Genomic DNA, 21,216 nt, shown 5'->3' on the forward strand with positions numbered 1-21,216 from the left:
TCTGGGGGCTGGAGACTGATAGATAGCTGGTTCCGCGGCTGCATCGCTCGCTCCATGAACAGCTGGAAACCTACTACTCAAGAGCAGAATAGGGGAGGGGGGCTCAGTTTAACTGGCTTAAAGGACAAGGACAAGCAGAATTATCAATGGGTCCCCCTTTAAGTGTCTTCTGTATCTTTACTTGCTTTTTACACTTGAATTGATTATATGAAGATACATTTCAAATACAGCGCTCTAGAATCTCTTATTGCTGCAGCTTGCTGGTACCCGATCACTTGTGTGCTATCACTTTTTGTCCAACAGTCTAGCTGCAATTCAACATTAAGAAGGTCAAAATCAGGATGTGCTGAATTGAAATGGTAAAGTATAGAAGCAGGTAAAGTCAACAGAGCTGAAAGGACATAAGATTAGTTAGAATAAGGTGTAGAGAAAACCGCTAACAGCACTGCAGCAACAAAACTGGGACTCACTGAGAATGCTTGCGAAGCTCCTGCCATTCCGACCTCTCTAAGTGCCTGGGTGCCAGTTAACATCACCAAGGCTGCTTCTGAGCTGTGCCAAGGGTAAACAAGACCCTTCTGGGGCCTGTTCTCACACACTCTGAACTCGCTGCCTAAAGCTGGTAGAGATAGCTGCTCTAGTTGCGTGTGTGAGTGCACATTTAAAACAGGCTTCTTTACTCTGGTTTGGCATCTCGGCTGGGTGGGATGGGTTTGGGTTTTTGTCATATTTTGTTTCTGTTTTATTTGATTTTTTGTTAAGGGTTTTGAAGGTCATGACGTTATTTTATTATTGTTATGGTTTTATTGAGATGTAAGGGGCTTATAAGTATTTAGAAATACTAAGAGACGTTGAGAAATACTTCTAGAAATGTTTGTCATTGAATTTATTACGTTTCAGTATTTTTAAATTGAGTGTTAAATAGTTATGGATGCTATAAAGTGTATGTTTTATTATTATTGTTTTTATAAAAAGGAAAGGACAAAAACAAATAAAAATGGCATTTGTAGCTTAATGAAAAACAAAAGATAAACATTTCAAATCATAAAGAAATAGGGACTTGGTTAGAACACCTTTAAGATCATATCACCCAATAATGTCTGCATATCGCATCAAACCATTGTAATAATAAAATATGGCATGTATAGGGCACCTGTGGGCTTCTTCAGAAGTAAACTTCAAACAGGAACTGCTTCAAACACACACTCAGCAGCCTCCCTTTGGTCTGATACACTCCAGCCATGATGCCTGCTGTTACATTTTAAAAACTTCACTGCTCCCCAAACGAGCCCTTCACACTGAATACACCTCACACGGGAGCGCAGAATCATCCGCACCCTGCACACACACAGAGAGTACAGCAGAGCCCAGCCTGATCCTCACCCTGCACACACACACACACACACAGAGAGTACAGCAGAGCCCAGCCTGATCCTCACCCTGCACACACACACAGAGTACAGCCGAGCCCAGCCTGATCCTCACTGCACACAAACACACACACACACAGAGTAGAGCCGAGCCCAGCCTGATCCTCACCCTGCAGACAAACACAGAGAGTAGAGCCGAGCCAAGCCCAGCCTGATCCTCACCCTGCAGACAAACACAGAGAGAGAGTAGAGCCGAGCCCAGCCTGATCCTCACCCTGCACACACACACACAGAGTACAGCCGAGCCCAACCTGATCCTCACCCTGCACACACACACACACACACACACACACACAGAGAGTACAGCTTAGTCGAGTCTTATCCTCACCCTGCACACACACACTGAGAGAAAAGCCAAGCCCAGTCTGATCCTCACCCTACACACACACACACAGAGTACAGCGGAGCCCAGCCTGATCCTCACCCTGCACACACACAGAGTAGAGCCAACCTCAGCCTGATCCTCACCCTGCACACACACACACACACAGTACAGCCGAGCCTAGTCTGATCCTCACCCTGCACACACACAGAGAGTAGAGCCGTGCCCAGCCTGATCCTCACCCTGCACACACACACACAGAGTACAGCCGAGCCCAGCCTGATGCTCACTCTGCACACACACACACACACAAAGAGTAGAGCCTAGCCCAGCCTGATCCTCATCGTGCACACACACACACACACAGAGTACAGCCGAGCCCAACCTGATCCTCACCATGCACACACACAGAGAGTAGAGCTGAGCCCAGCCTGATCCTCACCCTGCACACACACACAAACACACAGAGTAGAGCCGGGCCCAGCCTGATCTTCACCCTGCACACACACAGAGAGTACAGCCGAGCCCAGTCTGATCCTCACCCTACAGAGTAGAGCCGAGCCCAGCCTGATCCTCACCCTGCACACACACACACAAAATAGAGCTGAGCCCAGTCTGACCCTCACCCTGCATACACAGAGTAGAACCCAGCCCAGCCTGATCCTCACCCTGCACACACACACACAAAATAGAGCTGAGCCCAGTCTGACCCTCACCCTGCACACACACAGAGTAGAACCCAGCCCAGCCTGATCCTCACCCTGCACACACACACACACACAGAGTAGAGCCGAGCCCAGCCTGATCCTCACCCTGCACACACACACAAACACACAGAGTAGAGCCGAGCCCAGCCTGATCTTCACCCTGCACACACACAGAGAGTAGAGCCGAGCCCAGCCTGATCCTCACCCTGCACACACACAGAGAGTACAGCCGAACCTAGCCTGATCCTCACCCTGCACACACACACACACACACACACACACACAGAGCAGAGCCGAGCCCAGCCTGATCCTCACCCTGCGCACACACAGAGTACAGCCAAGCCTAGCCTGATCCTCACCCTGCACACACACACACAAGAGTAGAGCCGAGCCCAGCCTGATCCTCACCCTGCACACACACACAGAGTAGAGCTGAGCCTAGCCTGATCCTCACCCTGCACACACACACAAGAGTAGAGCTGAGCCCAGCCTGATCCTCACCCTGCACACACACACACACACACACACACACAGAGAGTACAGCCGAACCTAGCCTGATCCTCACCCTGCACACACACACACACACACACAGAGCAGAGCCGAGCCCAGCCTGATCCTCACCCTGCGCACACACACAGAGTACAGCCAAGCCTAGCCTGATCCTCACCCTGCACACACACACACAGAGTACAGCCAAGCCTAGCCTGATCCTCACCCTGCACACACACACACACAGAGTAGAGCCGAGCCCAGCCTGATCCTCACCCTGCACACACACAGAGAGTAGAGCTGAGCCTAGCCTGATCCTCACCCTGCACACACACACAGAGTACAGCCGAACCTAGCCTGATCCTCACCCTGCACACACGCACACAGAGAGTACAGCCGAGTCTAGTCTGATCATCACCCTGCACACACAGAGAGTAGAGCTGAGCCCAGCCTGATCCTCACCCTGCACACACACAGAGAGTATAGTCGAACCAAGCCTGATCCTCACCCTGCACACACACACACACACACACACACACACACACACACACAGAGCAGAGCCAAGCCCAGCCTGATCCTCACCCTGCACACACACAGAGAGTAGAGCCGAGCCCGGCCTGATCCTCACCCTGCACACACACAGAGAGTACAGCCGAGCCCAGCCTGATCCTCACCCTGCACACACAGACACACACACACAGAGTACAGCCGAGTCTAGCCTGATCATCACCCTGCACACACAGAGAGTACAGCCGAACCTAGCCTGATCCTCACCCTGCACACACACACACACACACACACAGAGCAGAGCCGAGCCCAGCCTGATCCTCACCCTGCGCACACACACAGAGTACAGCCAAGCCTAGCCTGATCCTCACCCTGCACACACACACACACAGAGTAGAGCCGAGCCCAGCCTGATCCTCACCCTGCACACACACACAGAGAATAGAGCTAAGCCCAGCCTGATCCTCACCCTGCACACACACAGAGAGTAGAGCTGAGCCTAGCCTGATCCTCACCCTGCACACACACACAGAGTACAGCCGAACCTAGCCTGATCCTCACCCTGCACACACACACACACACACACACAGAGCAGAGCCGAGCCCAGCCTGATCCTCACCCTGCGCACACACACACACAGAGTACAGCCAAGCCTAGCCTGATCCTCACCCTGCACACACACACACACACACAGAGTAGAGCCGAGCCCAGCCTGATCCTCACCCTGCACACACACAGAGAGTACAGTTGAACCTAGCCTGATGCTCACCCTGCACACACACACACACACACACACACAGAGCAGAGCCAAGCCCAGCCTGATCCTCACCCTGCACACACACAGAGAGTAGAGCCGAGCCCGGCCTGATCCTCACCCTGCACACACACAGAGAGTACAGCCGAGCCCAGCCTGATCCTCACCCTGCACACACACACACAGAGAGTACAGCCGAGTCTAGCCTGATCATCACCCTGCACACACAGAGAGTACAGCCGAGCTCAGCCTGATCCTCACCCTGCACACACAGACACACACACACAGAGTAGAGCCGAGCCCAGCCTGATCCTCACCCTGCACACACACACACAGAGAGTACAGCCGAGTCTAGCCTGATCATCACCCTGCACACACAGAGAGTACAGCCGAGCTCAGCCTGATCCTCACCCTGCACACACAGACACACACACACACACACAGTAGAGCCGAGCCCAGCCTGATCCTCATCCTGCACACACACACACACACATACACACACACACAGAGTACAGCCGAGCCCAGTCTGATCCTCACCCTGCACACAGACAGAGAGTACAGCCGAGCCCAGCCTGATCCTCACCCTGCACACACACACACACACAGAGAGTACAGCCGAGCCTAGCCTGATCCTCACCCTGCACACACACACACACACACACACACACACACACACACACACACACACACACAGTAGAGCCGAGCCCACCCTGATCCTCACCCTGCACACACACAGAGAGTAGAGCCGAGCCCAGCCTGATCCTCACCCTGCACACACACACACACACACACACAGAGTACAGCCGAGCCCAGTCTGATCCTCACCCTGCACACAGACAGAGAGTACAGCCGAGCCCAGCCTGATCCTCACCCTGCACACACACACACACAGAGAGTACAGCCGAGCCTAGCCTGATCCTCACCCTGCACACACACACACACAGTAGAGCCGAGCCCAGCCTGATCCTCACCCTGCACGCACACACACACACACACACACACACACACACACAGAGTAGAGCCGAGCCCAGCCTGATCCTCACCCTGCACACACACAGAGAGTACAGCCGAGCCTAGCCTGATCCTCACCCTGCACACACACACACACAAACACACACAGAATAGAGCCGAGCACAGCCTGATCCTCACCCTGCACGCACACACACACACACACACACAGAGTACTGCCGAGCCGAGTCTGATCCTCACCCTGCACACACACAGAGTAGAGCCAAGCCCAGCCTGATCCTCACCCTGCACACACACACACAGAAAGTACAGCCGAGTCTAGCCTGATCATCACCCTGCACACACAGAGAGTACAGCCGAACCTAGCCTGATCCTCACCCTGCACACACACACACACACACACACAGAGCAGAGCCGAGCCCAGCCTGATCCTCACCCTGCGCACACACACAGAGTACAGCCAAGCCTAGCCTGATCCTCACCCTGCACACACACACACACAGAGTAGAGCCGAGCCCAGCCTGATCCTCACCCTGCACACACACAGAGAATAGAGCTAAGCCCAGCCTGATCCTCACCCTGCACACACACAGAGAGTAGAGCTGAGCCTAGCCTGATCCTCACCCTGCACACACACACAGAGTACAGCCGAACCTAGCCTGATCCTCACCCTGCACACACACACACACACACACACAGAGCAGAGCCGAGCCCAGCCTGATCCTCACCCTGCGCACACACACACACAGAGTACAGCCAAGCCTAGCCTGATCCTCACCCTGCACACACACACACACACACAGAGTAGAGCCGAGCCCAGCCTGATCCTCACCCTGCACACACACAGAGAGTACAGTTGAACCTAGCCTGATGCTCACCCTGCACACACACACACACACACACACACACAGAGCAGAGCCAAGCCCAGCCTGATCCTCACCCTGCACACACACAGAGAGTAGAGCCGAGCCCGGCCTGATCCTCACCCTGCACACACACAGAGAGTACAGCCGAGCCCAGCCTGATCCTCACCCTGCACACACACACACAGAGAGTACAGCCGAGTCTAGCCTGATCATCACCCTGCACACACAGAGAGTACAGCCGAGCTCAGCCTGATCCTCACCCTGCACACACAGACACACACACACAGAGTAGAGCCGAGCCCAGCCTGATCCTCACCCTGCACACACACACACAGAGAGTACAGCCGAGTCTAGCCTGATCATCACCCTGCACACACAGAGAGTACAGCCGAGCTCAGCCTGATCCTCACCCTGCACACACAGACACACACACACACACACAGTAGAGCCGAGCCCAGCCTGATCCTCATCCTGCACACACACACACACACATACACACACACACAGAGTACAGCCGAGCCCAGTCTGATCCTCACCCTGCACACAGACAGAGAGTACAGCCGAGCCCAGCCTGATCCTCACCCTGCACACACACACACACAGAGAGTACAGCCGAGCCTAGCCTGATCCTCACCCTGCACACACACACACACACACACACACACACACACACACACAGTAGAGCCGAGCCCACCCTGATCCTCACCCTGCACACACACAGAGAGTAGAGCCGAGCCCAGCCTGATCCTCACCCTGCACACACACACACACACACATACACACACACACACAGAGTACAGCCGAGCCCAGTCTGATCCTCACCCTGCACACAGACAGAGAGTACAGCCGAGCCCAGCCTGATCCTCACCCTGCACACACACACACACAGAGAGTACAGCCGAGCCTAGCCTGATCCTCACCCTGCACACACACACACACAGTAGAGCCGAGCCCAGCCTGATCCTCACCCTGCACACACACAGAGAGTAGAGCCGAGCCCAGCCTGATCCTCACCCTGCGCACACACACAAACACACACACAGAATAGAGCCGAGCACAGCCTGATCCTCACCCTGCACGCACACACACACACACACACACACACACACACACACAGAGTAGAGCCGAGCCCAGCCTGATCCTCACCCTGCACACACACAGAGAGTACAGCCGAGCCTAGCCTGATCCTCACCCTGCACACACACACACACAAACACACACAGAATAGAGCCGAGCACAGCCTGATCCTCACCCTGCACGCACACACACACACACACACACAGAGTACTGCCGAGCCGAGTCTGATCCTCACCCTGCACACACACAGAGTAGAGCCAAGCCCAGCCTGATCCTCACCCTGCACACACACACACAGAGTACAGCCGAGCCCAGCCTGATCTCACCCTGCACACACACACACAGAGTACACCCGAGCCCAGCCTGATCCTCACCCTGCACACACACACACACACACACACACAGAGTACAGCCGAGCCTGATCCTCACCCTGCACACACACACACACAGAGTAGAGCCGAGCCCAGCCTGATCCTCACCCTGCACACACACACAAAGTAGAGCCGAGCCCAGCCTGACCCTCACCCTGCACACACACAGAGTAGAGCCCAGTCCAGCCTGATCCTCACCCTGCACACACACACACACAGACAGTCGAGCCGAGCCCAGCCTGATCCTCACCCTGCACACACACAGAGAGTAGAGCCGAGCCTGATCCTCACCCTGCACACACACAGAGTAGAGCCGAGCCCAGCCTGATCCTCACCCTGCACACACACACACAAGAGCAGAGCCCAGCCTGATCCTCACCCTGCACACACACACACACACACACAGAGTAGAGCCGAGCCCAGCATGATCCTCACCCTGCACACACACACAGAGTAGAGCCGAGCCCAGCCTGATCCTCACCCTGCACTCACACAGAGAGTAGAGCCGAGCCCAGCCTGATCCTCACCCTGCACACACACACAGAGTATAGCCGAGCCCAGCCTGATCCTCACCCTGCACACAAACACAGAGTAGAGCCGAGCCCAGCCTGATCCTCACCCTGCGCACACACACACACACAGAGTACAGCCGAGCCTAGCCTGATCCTCACCCTGCACACACACACACACACACACACACAGAGAATAGAGCCGAGCACAGCCTGATCCTCACCCTGCACACACACACAGAGTAGAGCCGAGCCCAGCCTGATCCTCACCCTGCACTCACACAGAGAGTAGAGCCGAGCCCAGCCTGATCCTCACCCTGCACACACACACACACACACACACACACACACACACACACACACAGTAGAGCCGAGCCCACCCTGATCCTCACCCTGCACACACACAGAGAGTAGAGCCGAGCCCAGCCTGATCCTCACCCTGCACACACACACACACACACATACACACACACACAGAGTACAGCCGAGCCCAGTCTGATCCTCACCCTGCACACAGACAGAGAGTACAGCCGAGCCCAGCCTGATCCTCACCCTGCACACACACACACACAGAGAGTACAGCCGAGCCTAGCCTGATCCTCACCCTGCACACACACACACACAGTAGAGCCGAGCCCAGCCTGATCCTCACCCTGCACACACACAGAGAGTAGAGCCGAGCCCAGCCTGATCCTCACCCTGCGCACACACACAAACACACACACAGAATAGAGCCGAGCACAGCCTGATCCTCACCCTGCACGCACACACACACACACACACACACACACACACACACACAGAGTAGAGCCGAGCCCAGCCTGATCCTCACCCTGCACACACACAGAGAGTACAGCCGAGCCTAGCCTGATCCTCACCCTGCACACACACACACACAAACACACACAGAATAGAGCCGAGCACAGCCTGATCCTCACCCTGCACGCACACACACACACACACACACAGAGTACTGCCGAGCCGAGTCTGATCCTCACCCTGCACACACACAGAGTAGAGCCAAGCCCAGCCTGATCCTCACCCTGCACACACACACACAGAGTACAGCCGAGCCCAGCCTGATCTCACCCTGCACACACACACACAGAGTACACCCGAGCCCAGCCTGATCCTCACCCTGCACACACACACACACACACACACACACAGAGTACAGCCGAGCCTGATCCTCACCCTGCACACACACACACACAGAGTAGAGCCGAGCCCAGCCTGATCCTCACCCTGCACACACACACAAAGTAGAGCCGAGCCCAGCCTGACCCTCACCCTGCACACACACAGAGTAGAGCCCAGTCCAGCCTGATCCTCACCCTGCACACACACACACACAGACAGTCGAGCCGAGCCCAGCCTGATCCTCACCCTGCACACACACAGAGAGTAGAGCCGAGCCTGATCCTCACCCTGCACACACACAGAGTAGAGCCGAGCCCAGCCTGATCCTCACCCTGCACACACACACACAAGAGCAGAGCCCAGCCTGATCCTCACCCTGCACACACACACACACACACACACAGAGTAGAGCCGAGCCCAGCATGATCCTCACCCTGCACACACACACAGAGTAGAGCCGAGCCCAGCCTGATCCTCACCCTGCACTCACACAGAGAGTAGAGCCGAGCCCAGCCTGATCCTCACCCTGCACACACACACAGAGTATAGCCGAGCCCAGCCTGATCCTCACCCTGCACACAAACACAGAGTAGAGCCGAGCCCAGCCTGATCCTCACCCTGCGCACACACACACACACAGAGTACAGCCGAGCCTAGCCTGATCCTCACCCTGCACACACACACACACACACACACACAGAGAATAGAGCCGAGCACAGCCTGATCCTCACCCTGCACACACACAGAGAGTAGAGCCGAGCCCAGCCTGATCCTCACCCTGCACTCACACAGAGAGTAGAGCCGAGCCCAGCCTGATCCTCACCCTGCACACACACACACACAGAGAGTACAGCCGAGCCTAGCCTGATCCTCACCCTGCACACACACACACACACACACACACAGAGAATAGAGCCGAGCACAGCCTGATCCTCACCCTGCACGCACACACACACACACAGAGTACTGCCGAGCCGAGTCTGATCCTCACCCTGCACACACACAGAGTTGAGCCAAGCCCAGCCTGATCCTCACCCTGCACACACACACACAGAGTAAACCCGAGCCCAGCCTGATCATCACCCTGCACACACAGAGTACAGCCGAGCCCAGCCTGATCTCACCCTGCACACACACACACAGAGTACACCCGAGCCCAGCCTGATCCTCACCCTGCACACACACACACAGAGTACAGCCGAGCCCAGCCTGATCCTCACCCTGCAAACACACACACAGAGTAGAGCCGAGCCCAGCCTGATCCTCACCCTGCACACACACACAAAGTAGAGCCGAGCCCAGCCTGACCCTCACCCTGCACACACAGAGTAGAGCCCAGTCCAGCCTGATCCTCACCCTGCACACACACACAGAGTAGAGCCGAGCCCAGCCTGATCCTCACCCTGCACACACACACACAGAGTAGAGCCGAGCCCAGCCTGATCTTCACCCTGCACACACACACAGAGTAGAGCCGAGCCCAGCCTGATCCTCACGCTGCACACACACACACACACACACACACACACAGAGTAGAGCCGAGCCCAGCCTGATCCTCACCCTGCACACACACATACAGAGTACAGCCGAGCCCAGCCTGATCCCCTCAATCAAAAAGACCACTTCAGCAAATCACACTCCCATTTTGTGATTCAGGCTCCTAAGAACAAATCAACTTGCTATTTTTCTATATGCTGCGACTCCCAAAGTTCTGAACATGGATGATTTATTTGCCCCTGAATGCGTCTGTCTCTGAACAGGTGCAGATACAGTGTGTGATGTTTCTGCACTGCTCGTGTTTCTGCAATGTGTGGCACACTTCACGTCGGCAATATTTCCTTTCTTACTGGATGAATTGATTAATAACCCACTGAAATATGAGCTTCCGAATTTACTGCTAAAGAATCGTAAAATCATGCTTGATTATTATTATTATTATATATATATATATATATATATATATATATATATATATATATATATATATATATATATATATATATATATATATATATATGCTGTATGTATAGACTGTATGGAGTGTTGAGCTCTTTGTATGATACGAAAGTTGTAGTGAACATAAGAACACAGAAGAACATGTACAAATGAGAGGAGGCCATTTGGCCCATCTACGCGTGTCTGGTTGAAGATATTTCTGTACAGTGTCACACACAGTTAAATAGCAAGTAGCTGCAAATTTCATTTAATTTTTTATTTTTTTTTGTAAGTCCTTTGCTTCTTATGATGTTTTAATAGTGATTGGTTCTGATAGCAATTACTCAAATACAGTCAGCACTCACATATCCAACCCTATAAAATTGACTTCAGTGACGGTTAAACGCGTGTAACGCATATCTGATTATTTCATTTTGGCCTGTTCCAACCCTTGCCCATTTTTCAGTGAACACAAAAAAGATACAATATCAAAAATACTTATTTGAAAGGACTTTGTTTTAAAATAAGTAGGCTTCCGTTTAGATGTATTGTATTGGTTTTGTTGGTACAGTTCTGTATTTTCAACAGAAGTAGTATTTTAATTCAGAACAATATGATTCTGAAAATATCCCTTGCCAAAACCAGAGAGATGACACGTTAACTGTAATACAGTAGCCTACATACTTTTGAATCCATACATATTGTAGCGGTATTTAAAATGTCCCATTAACGACCTAACAGCAATATGTAACACAGGCTGGATCACAATGTATCTTCATAACAGTAAGAGCCAGTGCCATCTAGTGATCAGTTAAAACTACCTAAGGGAATGTAAACAAACTGGCAGGACAACGGGGCCCATTGTGTGTGTGCACAAAGGACTATGGAAGAAGGTAGTAAACATTGATCCAGGAACGCTAAGTCAGTCTAAAATTAAACAGGACTATCAGTAGCACTGGAAGCAAAACAGAAATGCTATACTGCAGTGGTTGAAGATGACATCATTTGAAACAGTGTACTGCAGTGAACAATAACAGGGGATGTATCGGAGTTCTGAGATAAACTACAGGGCTGGCAGAACGTTGCTCTCTGCAGCACATCCACATGTGTCGTGCCTTACCCAGCTGCTCGGATCTGCTCTGGTCATGAATAAACACACAGGTTAAAAAGCATGTTGGATCATTATCATCAACAAGTAATGTATTAATTTAGAGTTTAGGACTTGAACATACACTCCCTGGTCACTTCATTAGGACCCGTACCTGATATTAGGCTGAGCAACAGCCTTGCCATGGCATAGGTTTGTTAAGCACACTGTTATAAGTAAAAGTGCATTTCTGTGAGGCTTGGTCAGCTGTACTTGTATTAGTATTTTGGGATTGAATATTTTCTTTGAAGTCAATTTCTGCTGCCACAACTAAATAACTTTAAAATACCAATAAAAATGAAATTAGGAAAATAAGACGCCCTGCCAAACCCAGGAAACTAAGCTTAAAATCAGGCTTAGAATTAGTATTGGGGAAAACTGTTACACAATCCCCACTGGTGAAATCTGTGAAGAGCCAATGCAGTAACCATCAACAATCAGCTGACAATTTACTTTACTTCCAACGCACACTCAAAACCACCACAGAGCGAAAGAAGATGAAAGAACACGTCATACTCCCGGAAAAGATAACAGCACTTAAAAAAACCACAAGAACATAAGAACATAAGAAAGTTTACAAACGAGAGGAGGCCATTCAGCCCATCTTGCTCGTTTGGTTGTTAGTAGTGTGGCAGGGCGGAAGCCCTACACATGGGGAAATATGTAGTTTTATTGTATATTTTTGCATTATTTGTTGTAAATTGATTTCATTAATTGTTTAACTGATGTTGCGCTCCGCCGTGGATGATTACCTGTCTGTGTGGAGCAGCAGCTGAAAGCAATGAGCTGTTCCAGCAGGCAGGTGGGTTTGTCTCGGCAGAGCGTCAGTATAAAAACATAGCGATCACTGTGATCGGGGCTGCTGCAAGGCCTGCCGTTTTCACGGCACCTTTGATTTATAGTTTGTGGTATTGTGTTTTATTTTGAGTGTTTGTACAGTCATGTATCGTTCTCTGTGCGCTACCATCGCTGGTAGCGTCACATGACATTATTGTTTATTTTTTGTTTATGTTTATTGATTAAATCCTGTGCGCCTGTGTCGGCGTATCAACGTCAATCTCTATCTCAGTCTCGTCTGTGTTCTCCTCGGCTACCTGAGGCAACTATACCAGGACCCTATCACAGTAGCTTATTGATCCCAGAATCTCATCAAGCAGCTTCTTGAAGGATCCCAGGGTGTCAGCTTCAACAACATTACTGGGGAGTTGGTTCCAGACCCTCACAATTCTCTGTGTAAAAAAGTGCCTCCTATCTTCTGTTCTGAATGCCCCTTTATCTAATCTCCATTTATGACCCCTGGTCCTTTTTTCTTTTTTCAAGTCAAAGAAGTCCCCCGGGTTGACATTGTCTATACCTTTTAGGATTTTGAATGTTTGAATCAGATCGCCGCGTAAGACACACAGCTGTGATCCCTCTAAATCACCCGGATCTAAAAACACAAGACACACAGCTGTGATCCCTCTACATCCCTGGATCTAAAAACACAAGACAGACAGCTGTGATCCCTCTACATCACCCAGATCTAAAAACACAAGACACACAGCTGTGATCCCTCTACATCACCCAGATCTAAAAACACAAGACACACAGCTGTGATCCCTCTACATCACCCAGATCTAAAAACACAAGACACACAGCTGTGATCCCTCTACATCCCTGGATCTAAAAACACAAGACAGACAGCTGTGATGCCTCTACATCCCTGGATCTAAAAACAAGACACACAGCTGTGATCCCTCTACATCACCCAGATCTAAAAACACAAGACACACAGCTGTGATCCCTCTACATCACCCGGATCTAAAAACACAAGACACACAGCTGTGATCCCTCTACATCCCTGGATCTAAAAACACAAGACACACAGCTGTGATCACTCTACATCCCTGGATCTAAAAACACAAGACACACAGCTGTGATCCCTCTACATCACCCAGATCTAAAAACACAAGACACACAGCTGTGATCCCTCTACATCACCCGGATCTAAAAACACAAGACACACAGCTGTACACAGCACTCGCCCATGTGAGCAAAGTACACAGCACTCGCCCGTGTGAGTAGAGTACACAGCGCTCGCCCGTGTGAGTAGAGTACACAGCGCTCGCCCGTGTGAGTAGAGTACACAGCGCTCGCCCGTGTGAGTAGAGTACACAGCGCTCGCCCATGTGAGTAGAGTACACAGTACTCGCCCATGTGAGTAGAGTACACAGCACTCGCTCATGTGAGTAGAGCGAGTACACAGCACTCGCCCATGTGAGTACAGTACAAAGCACTTGCTCATGTGAAGAGTATGGTCAGGACTCACCGCAGCGCTGGCGGCAGCCTCCTTGGACTCGTTGGTCAGGAAGGACAGCATCCTCTCCACCTTCTGCTGCTCCTCTGGGCTGATGTAATCCGTGTCTGAGAGGGAGAGAGAAAGAGAGTGGCACACAGTCACCATGGGAGACACCACCAGTACTGCTCATCGTCATGAAGACCAATACAACACAGTGATGATACAATAGCGGTATTTTGGAAGATGTTTTTTTTTAGGATCCTGATGAAAAAAGTAGACCCCATTATGAGCTGATCGTGTCCCTCCCTCTACATGCTAAACATGATAACTGCCTTGATGTTGCACCAAACTTTTATCATAGCCTCGTTTTAGCTTTTGGCTATAATGCGACACACTCTGGAATCTTATTACACAGCGATGAGGACCTCTGTGTGCGCCTGCTCTGGTTTCATTCAAACAGAGAGACAGCACCTCAAGCAGAAATGGACGGTTGTGCTGAATTGGGTTTGTATTCATGAAGTGTGACTGTTAGGTTTGTATCTGATGATCAGAACCGCAATGCACTTTACATACCATGAGCAGTTCTGCCAAACTTGTGGTTTTGTGAGTGGAGTACAGTCCATGGGGGATAGCTTGAGACCGCTGACCAAACTCACTTCACTTGACCTGACCTGACCTGCTGGACGATTCCAGACCTCCATAGAGTCTAGTGCCATATTTGAGATTCCAAAGTCTAGTTTTCAAAGTAAATCTACAAGCCAAGAACACACCTCACACCACAAGAGGCTACGAACACCATGACTGCAATACATCAGAGATGACTGGAAGGAAGGAGGCCATTCAGAACATCCATTCATCATCCTTTTTAATGGATCACTTCCCCCCCCAGGTAGCGACTAATTACTGCTGAAATTAACTCAATGTGTGAGCTCCTACCTCCTTGCCCAGTAGGCTTCAGCAATTGCTGAATTAATTATTCCTGGGCTCGGGTTCTGAAGCTCTTGTTTCAGGTGTGTCCCCATCACACCCTTCGGAACGGGGTTGAAGCAGGGGCTCGGGTTCTGAAGCTCTTGTTTCAGCTGTGCCCCATCACACCCTTCGGAACGGGGTTGAAGCAGGGACTCGGGTTCTGAAGCTCTTGTTTCAGCTGTGCCCCCATCACACCCTTCGGGACGGGGTTGAAGCAGGGGCTCGGGTTCTGAAGCTCTTGTTTCAGCTGTGCCCCCATCACACCCTTTGGGACGGGGTTGAAGCAGGGACTCGGGTTCTGAAGCTCTCATTTCAGCTGTGCCCCCATCACACCCTTCGGGACGGAGTTGAAGCAGGGGCTCGGGTTCTGAAGCTCTTGTTTCAGCTGTGCCCCCATCACACCCTTCGGGACGGGGTTGAAGCAGGGACTCGGGTTCTGAAGCTCTTGTTTCAGCTGTGCCCCCATCACACCCTTCGGGACGGGGTTGAAGCAGGGACTCGGGTTCTGAAGCTCTTGTTTCAGCTGTGCCCCATCACACCCTTCGGGACGGAGTTGAAGCAGGGGCTCGGGTTCTGAAGCTCTTGTTTCAGCTGTGCCCCCATCACACCCTTCGGGACGGAGTTGAAGCAGGGGCTCGGGTTCTGAAGCTCTTGTTTCAGCTGTGCCCCCATCACACCCTTCGGGACGGATTTGAAGCAGGGGCTCGGGTTCTGAAGCTCTTGTTTCAGCTGTGCCCCCATCACACCCTTCGGGACGGAGTTGAAGCAGGGGCTCGGGTTCTGAAGCTCTTGTTTCAGCTGTGCCCCCATCACACCCTTCGGGATGGGGTTGAAGCAGGGGCTCGGGTTCTGAAGCTCTTGTTTCAGCTGTGCCCCATCACACCCTTCGGGACGGGGTTGAAGCAGGGGCTCGGGTTCTGAAGCTCTTGTTTCAGCTGTGCCCCCATCACACCCTTTGGGACGGGGTTGAAGCAGGGACTCGGGTTCTGAAGCTCTTGTTTCAGCTGTGCCCCCATCACACCCTTTGGGACGGGGTTGAAGCAGGGACTCGGGTTCTGAAGCTCTTGTTTCAGCTGTGCCCCCATCACACCCTTCGGGACGGAGTTGAAGCAGGGGCTCGGGTTCTGAAGCTCTTGTTTCAGCTGTGCCCCCATCACACCCTTCGGGACGGGGTTGAAGCAGGGACTCGGGTTCTGAAGCTCTTGTTTCAGCTGTGCCCCATCACACCCTTCGGGACGGAGTTGAAGCAGGGGCTCGGGTTCTGAAGCTCTTGTTTCAGCTGTGCCCCCATCACACCCTTCGGGACGGAGTTGAAGCAGGGGCTCGGGTTCTGAAGCTCTTGTTTCAGCTGTGCCCCCATCACACCCTTCGGGACGGATTTGAAGCAGGGGCTCGGGTTCTGAAGCTCTTGTTTCAGCTGTGCCCCCATCACACCCTTCGGGACGGAGTTGAAGCAGGGGCTCGGGTTCTGAAGCTCTTGTTTCAGCTGTGCCCCCATCACACCCTTCGGGATGGGGTTGAAGCAGGGGCTCGGGTTCTGAAGCTCTTGTTTCAGCTGTGCCCCATCACACCCTTCGGGACGGGGTTGAAGCAGGGGCTCGGGTTCTGAAGCTCTTGTTTCAGCTGTGCCCCATCACACCCTTCGGGACGGGGTTGAAGCAGGGGCTCGGGTTCTGAAGCTCTTGTTTCAGCTGTGCCCCATCACACCCTTCGGGACGGGGTTGAAGCAGGGGCTCGGGTTCTGAAGCTCTTGTTTCATAGGGGGGCGCGGGGCGGGATTTAAACTCAGTGCCGGAGAAGCCAGTCCTTCATGTAACCTCGTTTTCTTTTATTTTCCTGACGAGTGTCAGTGCCACCCCCGCGTTCACATTCATTTAGTTCTGGAGGTCAGGAGCGCTGCAGCGGGGGTGGGACATTTAGCACCATGACATTCTATTTGGCCGTTTTGTGTTCTCACTAGGGCTGCCATTTGTCCTCCTTTAAAGTCATCTTTACTAATGAAGAGGGTGCAATTTGACATAATTTTTGTCTCATTTCAGGAGATCACTATAAAAATGATATTGGGAGTGTTCCTTGTTATAGTTTTAAACAAGGCTTGACAACTCAGCCCACTGAAATGGATTGAGAGGCAAGGGCTGGATGCAAATCGCTAACCTCACTGTTCAAAAACCAGCGTGTTACCATTTAACTAAATAGCAAGCTCTCCAATTGAGAGGGAAGTGTCTTCTGCTGATGTCAGTATTATTAACTGAAGGAGATCCCATTACGAAGGATCAGAGTTAACTAAAATATTCTTCTTGGTGTTTGGATTCACTTTGTGCCATTTTCTGTCTCAGTGATCACATCCTGGTGTTTCTTTAAATCTCAGAAGCTTAACGCCCCTGTGGCCTCTAGAGCTCTCAAAATCATGTCTATTCTAATATCTTGTCCCGTGTATGGATGCAAGAAATAGCTAATTTTATGTGGTATTTCTTACTGATATATTCCTTACATCCACTAGGACAGGGTGCTACAGGGGGCATGCTAGACATGAGTCCAAGAGCTCTACTGAGGCCACAAGGGGTGCTTTAAACTTCTGCATTGTAAAAAGTCACTGGCATGTGATGACGGAATAAGAAAATAAATGATAAACAACAAGAAGCACACAGTACTATGATGTGATCATACCCATAGCAAGTTACTGTAACAACAACAGTATGACAGCAGAACACAGTATACTGGGGTGTTACAATATACAGCATGTGGTATTGGGGTTTAAGAAATAACGCAAAACAGCGAGAATGGCCCTTACAAATGTATAAAACACACATTAGAAATCATCTTTCTGACAAAGTAATGTATATACCTTTTTGCAAGGGACCAGGTTGTGACTGTGTTACTTCTGAAACTAAGGATACAACAGGGAGAAAAGCTCTTGTTCAGATTTCTGATTTCCCATCTGCACATTACCATTGCGACAGAGTGTTTTCTATTAGATTACATGAATGTGATGCTGTGTGCTTGTAAAACCCTTACACTACTGCAAAACTGCAATATAAAACCTTTACACTACTGTAATACTGCAATATAAAACCCTGTGGCAAAGTGCCCCGCCCCTGTGTGCATTTGTGTGTTCTATGTTGTATGTATGCGTGCGTATGTTAATGTTGGTGTATAGATTGGTACACGGGATATAAACAGGTCTGTGTTTCACGTGTGTTTAAATTGTATATTTGTATTTAGGCACGGGATTGCACATCACGCACGTGCATTTAAAATATAATATGCGAGCACGGGGTTGCACAGAATTAATTCACGTGCTGGGATTCAAGTGAATAATTAATTAGTAATTGAATCCCAGCACAACAGTATATATAGATGCACATTTTCATTCAGTCGGGGTTGGGTGTTCAGAAGAGGAGAACGGGTGAGAGAGAGAGAGGAATAAGTAGTAGTGAAAGATCGTAAAGATAAGTGTTTGTTCTCACCGTGTTTGTTTGTCTCCGTGCACCGTTTGTTTAGTGTTAGTCCGTTTTGTCTGTCTCTTTATTTTGGCTATAGTGCCGTGTCCTGTTTTGTATTCCATTGTTCAAACCTTTTATTTGTTAATAAACGCTGAGTGCAGCCATTGCACTCAGCTCATCATCACCACCGTCTGTGTTTGAATTCCTTTCTGGTCTGACGCAACCCACTCTGGCCGTCTTTGTGACAAACCCTTACACTAGTGCAATATAAAACCATAACACTACTGCAATACAAAATCCTTACACTAGTGCAATACTGCAATATAAAACCCTAAACACTCCTGCAATACTGCAATATAAAACCCTAAACACTCCTGCAATACTGCAATATAAAACCCTTACACTAGTGCAATACTGCAATACAAAACCCTAAACACTCCTGCAATACTGCAATATAAAACCCTAAACACTCCTGCAATACTGCAATATAAAACCCTTACACTAGTGCAATACTGCAATACAAAACCCTAAACACTCCTGCAATACTGCAATATAAAACCCTAAACACTACTGCAATACTGCATATATAAAACCCTAAACACTACTGCAATATAAAACCATAACACTACTGCAATACAGAACCCTTACACTAGTGCAATACTGCAATATAAAACCCTAAACACTTCTGCAATACTGCAATATAATAAACCCTAAACACTACTGCAATACTGCAATATAAAACCCTAAACACTACTGCAAACTGCAATATAAAACCCTAAACACTACTGCAATACTGCAATATAAAACCCTAAACACTACTGCAATACTGCAATATAAAACCATAACACTACTGCAACACAGAACCCTTACACTAGTGCAATACTGCAATATAAAACCCTTACACTAGTGCAATATAAAACCATAACACTACTGCAACACAGAACACTTACACTAGTGCAATACTGCAATATAAAACCCTAAACACTCCTGCAATATAAAACCCTAAACACTCCTGCAATACAGCAATATAAAACCATTACACTAGTGCAATACTGCAATATAAAACCCTAAACACTACTGCAATATAGAACCATAACACTACTGCAATACAGAACCCTTACACTAGTGCAATACTGCAATATAAAACCCTAAACACTCCTGCAATACTGCAATATAAAACCCTAAACACTACTGCAATACTGCAATATAAAACCCTAACACTACTGCAATACAAAACCCTAAACACTACTGCAATACTGCAATATAAAACCCTAAACACCACTGCAATATAAAACCATAACACTACTGCAATACAGAACCCTTTCACTAGTGCCATACTGCAATATAAAACCCTAAACACTCCTGCAATACTGCAATATAAAACCCTTACACTAGTGCAATACTGCAATATAAAACCCTAAACACTCCTGCAATATAAAACCCTAAACACTCCTGCAATACAGCAATATAAAACCATTACACTCCTGCAATACTGCAATATAAAACCCTAAACACTCCTGCAATACTGCAATATAAAACCCTAAACACTCCTGCAATACAGCAATATAAAACCATTACACTACTGCAATACAGCAATATAAAACTATTACACTAGTGCAATACTGCAATATAAAACCCTTACACTAGTGCAATACTGCAATATAAAACCCTAAACACTACTGCAATACAGCAATATAAAACCATTACACTACTGCAATACTGCAATATAAAACCCTTACACTAGTGCAATACAGCAATATAAAACCCTAAACACTACTGCAATACAGCAATATAAAACCATTACACTACTGCAATACTGCAATATAAAACCCTTACACTAGTGCAATACAGCAATATAAAACCCTAAACACTCCTGCAATACTGCAATATAAAACCATTACACTAGTGCAATACTGCAATACAAAACCCTAAACACTCCTGCAATACAGCAATATAAAACCATTACACTAGTGCAATACTGCAATATAAAACCCTTACACTAGTGCAATACTGCCATATAAAACCCTAAACACTCCTGCAATACTGCAATATAAAACCATTACACTACTGCAATATAAAACCATTACACTACTGCAATATAAAACCCTAAACACTACTGCAATACTGCAATATAAAACCATTACACTACTGCAATATAAAACCATTACACTACTGCAATATAAAACCCTTACACTACTGCAATACTGCAATATAAAACCATAACACTACTGCAATACAGAACCCTTACACTACTGAAATACTGCAATATAAAACCCGTACACTAGTGCAATACTGCAATATAA

The 21,216-nt window shown here is 49.6% G+C and overlaps 1 protein-coding gene across 1 annotated transcript in view; it reads right to left on the reverse strand.

The window, feature by feature from the left end:
* Positions 1 to 21,216, reverse strand: part of LOC117413968 (E3 ubiquitin-protein ligase RNF123) — a 201,156-nt gene that overhangs the window by 23,802 nt on the left and 156,138 nt on the right. The window contains exon 37 of the mRNA XM_058999315.1: positions 14,532 to 14,626. Within this exon, the coding sequence (XP_058855298.1) occupies positions 14,532 to 14,626 (95 nt within the window). The remainder of the gene's footprint in view (positions 1 to 14,531; positions 14,627 to 21,216) is intronic.

This window comes from Acipenser ruthenus, chromosome 25, assembly GCF_902713425.1.
Source record: "Acipenser ruthenus chromosome 25, fAciRut3.2 maternal haplotype, whole genome shotgun sequence".
NCBI lineage: Eukaryota > Metazoa > Chordata > Actinopteri > Acipenseriformes > Acipenseridae > Acipenser > Acipenser ruthenus.